Source organism: Neomonachus schauinslandi, chromosome 3, assembly GCF_002201575.2.
Source record: "Neomonachus schauinslandi chromosome 3, ASM220157v2, whole genome shotgun sequence".
In the NCBI taxonomy this organism is placed as follows: domain Eukaryota; kingdom Metazoa; phylum Chordata; class Mammalia; order Carnivora; family Phocidae; genus Neomonachus; species Neomonachus schauinslandi.
This window is the reverse complement of record NC_058405.1, coordinates 185,632,147-185,637,162: the sequence shown is the minus strand read 5'-3', so window position 1 is coordinate 185,637,162 and position 5,016 is coordinate 185,632,147. Positions and strand designations below refer to the sequence as shown.

Here is a 5,016-nt window from a genome sequence, read left to right as displayed (position 1 = left end):
AAGGAAGGAAGGAAGGAAGGAAGGAAGGAAGGAAGGAAGGAAGGAAGTTGTCCTGTCCCTGGGGAGCAGCCCACCCAGGACCCTAAATCAATCAGGGCTCATACCTGGCAGGAGTCGATGCCCCCGGCCAGGTAGCCGGCACAGAGCATGCTGCTGGGGTGCAGCTCGGGCCCCAGGGCCCTTTTGCAGGTGTCAGCGCTGAGCAGGGGCACTCGGGCCTCTCTCACCGCCTCAGCCTCAGGCCCGTCTGCGGGGAAGCGGTGGAGGGAGGTTCAGGCCTGGAGGGCAGGGGCCTCGCTAACAGGGTCCCCCCCTCCCACAGCCCTCCTTGATTCCTCCCCCTTTTCAAGATCACACAGCATTTTGCGAAGGCGCTGGGGCGCAGCTCAGATTCCCTATAACCCGGCCTTCCCCAACTCCATCACCCTAGCCCCCCATTCTTCCCACTCACACCCGCGGCTCACCCAGGCCCCGGCCTGCCCCATACCTTCGAAGAGGGCCCCCCAGCCCGCGATGGCGCAAGCGGTGCCGGCTGGGGGCTCCCGGGGCCCCTGGGGCAGGCACACAGGGCGCACCGCCCCTGCCCAGCTCACCGGCGTCCACAGCTGCACCAGGGCCAGGTCGTTGTGGAAGGTCCGCGGGTCAAACTGCGGAGGGGGTGGTGGCGCAAAATCGATGAAGCGTGGGGTGGGGGTGCTGTTCCCAACGCCGAGAGCCTGGGGGCTGCCCTCTCTCTCACCTTGGGGTGGGGCAAGATGCGGTTCACCGGCACCTCCTCCGCTTGCTCCCCCCGGGTCCCCTCGGCCAGCATCACCGTCCACAGAAGCTCGTTCGGGGCGCTGCGGGGCGAGCGGCGGGTGAGGCTCAGGACAAGGGGGCAACGAGTCCCCCGGAGACCCTGCCCTCCGCGCACGGGCACCACCCAGCACGCCCGCACGCCGGGCTCGCTCTTTCTCCGCTTTCTCGCGGGGCAGGGAGGGTGGGCCGGGGAGAGGCGGTGGCCCCCAGTAGGCCCACCAGCCGGGCCGGGCGTCCCCCGACGTCCGAGCCCAGGCTGAGCGGCGCGGGCGCCTTGAGGCCGGGAGCTGGGGAGGGCGGCGGCCGCCGCCAGGGGGCAGCAGAGACCGGCCCTCGCGCGTGTCGCCCGCCCGACGACCCCGGAAGAGTCGGACCACGCACTGGGGATGTGGGCTGGTCAGGGGCCTGGGCGCAACGTACCCCGCGAAGCAGTGCGCCGCGGTGAGCACCCAGGACGCCGCCACCAGGACGCCGCCGCACAGAGGCTGCCCTCCGAGTTGTAGCCGGACCAGCCAGGGCCAGGCCCCCGGCGGCGCGGCGCTGCCCCCGACAATGCGGCCGTGGGCCCGCGTCACGTTGACAGCGCTCGGGCGCCTCTCCCCACACGGCCCTAGAAAGGTGGCATCGGCGTCACAAGGGACAAGTCCTGACCGCCCTCCCCCTCGAGGCCCCTCCGGGGTTCACCCTGCCCGCCTCGGCCCTGCCCCCTCGAGCCCTTTCAGCCTCACCTGGCTCGGCTGGATCCTGGAGGAGGGGGTCCTGAGGCCTGGGGCGCCCGGGGCCTGCGGAGACACGCACCTCTGAGCCTCACGGCTAGCCCCCCGCCCTTCCTGCACCCCAGGCAGAGCCTGGGCCCTCTCTCCGCCCTACCGCTCCCCTCTGTTACCCGCCCCCCCAGCAGTCAGGGTCGATTTCAGCAGCCATGAACCTCTCGCTGTTCACCCAATGAGCCCAGACTCTTCCTGCCTCCTGCCTTTGCACGGCTGTGCCCCCTGCCTGGCGTGCCCTTTCCACTTGGCGAGACCTTCGTCAGCATTGTCTCGGTGGCAGCCCCAGGTAGTTTCCGTCCCCAAGAGGGAGTCAAGTGTGGAGGGGAGGGACGGGGTGGACAGGAGACGGGGCCCAGGGTAGCCAGTGCAAGCTCACCCGGGCATGGGGTGGTGTGGTTGGCGCAGCCTCTGCACTCATGCAGCCTGTGCTGGACCTCCATTGCCACTCGACTAACTGCCCACTGGGCGCTCCTCCGGGCAGCCTGCAATGCTTTCGTGCCCTGGGCGGACAGAGCTGCTGGGACATGGGGCCCAAGGCATGCGCGGCTGGGAAGAAGCTCAGGCTCCAGCCCCGAGCCTGCCTTGGGAACCAGGCGGAAGCAGGTGGGGCTCCAGGAGCGCCAGGGCAGAATGGGGATGAGAGAGAGCCCCAGGGGACGGGAGAGAGCCCCAGGGGATGGGAGAGAGCTCCAGGGGACGGGAGAGAGCCCCAGGGGACGAGAGAGAGCCCCAGGGGACCGGAGAGAGCCCCAGGGGACGGGAGAGAGCCCCAGGGGACGGGAGAGAGCCCCAGGGGACGAGAGAGCCCCAGGGGACGGGAGAGAGCCCCAGGGGACGAGAGAGCCCCAGGGGACGGGAGAGAGCCCCAGGGGATGGGAGAGAGCCCCAGGGGACGAGAGAGCCCCAGGGCCCCGGAGAGAGCCCCAGGGCCCGAGGGCCCAGCACTCAAAGCAGATGGCCCCAGATTCTCAACCCAAGAGCTCTCTGTAATTCAACGGAGCCGGGCTGGAATCTTTGAAAAGGGACTTTCCTTAAAAACCTTGAAGGAAGGGGCGCCTGGGTGGCTCAGTCGTTAAGCGCCTGCCTTCGGCTCAGGTCATGATCCCAGCGTTCTGGGATCGAGCCCCGCATCGGGCTCCCCGCTCGGCGGGAAGCCTGCTTCTCCCTCTCCCACTCCCCCTGCTTGTGTTCCCTCTCTTGCTGCCTCTCTCCGTCAAATAAATAAATAAAATCTTTAAAAAAAAAACCTTGAAGGAAAAACAGCACCCCAAAGGTAGAGACATCACAAAACTCGGGCTTCTTGACAAAATAACGGTGGTCAAGCCAAGGAGATGCCACCCTGGACCCTTCCTCCTGCTAAACCCGGAACCTTCCCCCAAGCACACCCTCTGGCGATGCCTGCCAGGTCCCTTTCCCTCTGCACCCTTGTCCTCCCCCTTCCTCGCCCACCTGTGCCTCAGTTCCTGGCCCCCCTCACCCGACAGGGGGGCCAAAGTTCTCAATGAGTGCAGGTGGCAAGGTCATGCTCCCCTGCCCTGGGACCCACTTCCTCTGTGCTCCTCCCATCCCGGCCGCCCCCTCAGACGAGCCCGGGCTCACCTTGCAGGGTGCTGGGGGGCAGGCGCGCGTACGGAGGGTGCCCGTGGACAGACCACGGGTCTGGGAGGGGCAGTAACAGCAGCACGACGGGCAGCAGCATGATGACCGGGAGCTGGGCCCCCCAACCCTGTCCTCTTTCCCCCTCAGGGTCCACCCTCCAGGTGCTTATCCTTCGGTGTCCGCCTCCCACTGCCTTCTGCCTCTGGGCACTGAATTCTTGTCCCCCAAATCACCTGACTGCTCTCCTACATCAAAATCACCCGCTTCCCTCAGGCGGCCCCTCACCTGGCCCTTAACTCCCGAGAGCCCACAAGGGAACGGGGCTTGGGGGGCTATATAGAGGACAGACTGGGGGGGTACTCGGGAGGGGGGCCAGGGTTGGGGGAGGGATCGGGGTAGTGGGCTCGACCCTCACCTTTGAAGTTTCACGGTCCCGGCTCTGAGGCCCCCCTTCTGTCAAAGGAGCCCTTGTTCCTGCGGCTCCATCAAAGGGGGCTGGACAGGCCAGAAGAGCTGACGGTTGGGCTGGGGGCCAGGCAGAGGGGGGCCGGTGGGTAGGGGCCAGCCCCGTCTCCAGGGCTCGGATGGGGGGGTTCCCATCCGCCTCTACTCCCTGAGGAGTTTATGGCCATGCTGGGGACAGATCCTCCTGGAGGGAGGAGGGCAGGGGGTGTCTGAGGGTCCTCGGCAGCCCCACCCCCTGAGGAGGTGCCCGAGCTCCCAGCCCCTCTGCCCCTAATTGCTTGGCAGTGTCTCTCCCCCATGTAGCCATTTCTAAAGATGATCAAAGCGCCCTAATTAGCGCGTAATTGCTGCACTGGGGGTAGTGGGGTGGGAAGAGGCAAAGGCAGCCCCCGAGAGGCAGGCGGACATGAAAGGCCCCCCCAGTGGCCCAGTTTGGGTCGGCCAGGCCCCAGCAGCTTCTGACGCTCTCCCAGACCCCCTGCCCCTACGCAGTGCTCGCTCGGCCTGTCCAGCATTGTTCTCAGTTGTTATGACCCTGATCTGGCAGGAGGGAATCTTCTGGAGTCTCACGGGAAGGGCCACAAATGAGCAGCTCTCCTGGGACCAAGCTCCCACCTGGGGCACAGAGGAGGTGCCCTTCTGCCCCACAGAATGTCCTGGGGCCAAAAAAATAAAAAGAGGATCTTGGTACCCCAATTCATGCTGGTGATCCAGGGTGGCTTTGGCAGGCCTGGTGCCTTCCCAGACTGGATTCTGTCATGATGTCGCCCCCATAACATATTGTCCTTTCTTCTCCAGCCCTTTCTCTTTCTGCGCAGGTGGACGAGCCTCTGATGGGAAGCTGCCCCCCTTCATAAGACGGAGCCCCAGGCCTGCAGAGATAGCCTTGAGCCAGGGGTCCTAGGGGTGATGGGTGAGTTGTGGGGAGCGGGGGGTGGGGGGCAGCCAAATCCAGCAGCTTCTCCAGCCTCTTCCTTCTATGCCACTGGGCAGCAGGCAGTGTGCGTGACCTCTTTTTCCTGCCTGAAACTCTCTTCCCCCTTGATCACAGATGTCCCATCATTTTGGTTCTTCCCCACCTCTCTGGGCACTGGCCACAAAGAGATTTCTGGAACTTCTGGAACTCCACTGGAGGTTGCCCCCCACCCAGTGGTGTGCTGGAGTCAGATCATCCTGGCTCCTGAGAGCTGAGGATTGGCATCTCTTCCCAAGTCTGCCCTGGGTGACATCACATTGGTAGCTTGAAAACAGCCACAGTGGGAGTATTTACAACACGGAAATCACCACACGCTATAAATCAGAGCCCCTCTGCCTTTCGCCCCCCAAAACCCAGCTCAACATCCCCCCAGCACACCACTGTATATGCCTCCTTTCCCCTCCCTGG

General features: G+C 65.2%; 1 protein-coding gene across 1 annotated transcript in view; it reads right to left on the bottom strand.

Annotated features, from left to right (window-relative positions):
• The window catches only part of PRSS56 (serine protease 56), a 5,576-nt gene extending 2,309 nt beyond the window's left edge, over positions 1-3,267 (bottom strand). Inside the window, exons 1-7 of the mRNA XM_021690359.1 lie at positions 3,168-3,267; positions 1,975-2,082; positions 1,527-1,580; positions 1,219-1,408; positions 740-839; positions 488-647; positions 105-247 (exon numbers count right to left, since the gene is read on the bottom strand). Of these exons, the coding sequence (XP_021546034.1) occupies positions 105-247; positions 488-647; positions 740-839; positions 1,219-1,408; positions 1,527-1,580; positions 1,975-2,082; positions 3,168-3,267 (855 nt within the window). The remainder of the gene's footprint in view (positions 1-104; positions 248-487; positions 648-739; positions 840-1,218; positions 1,409-1,526; positions 1,581-1,974; positions 2,083-3,167) is intronic.
• Between the last annotated feature and the right edge of the window lie 1,749 nt (positions 3,268-5,016).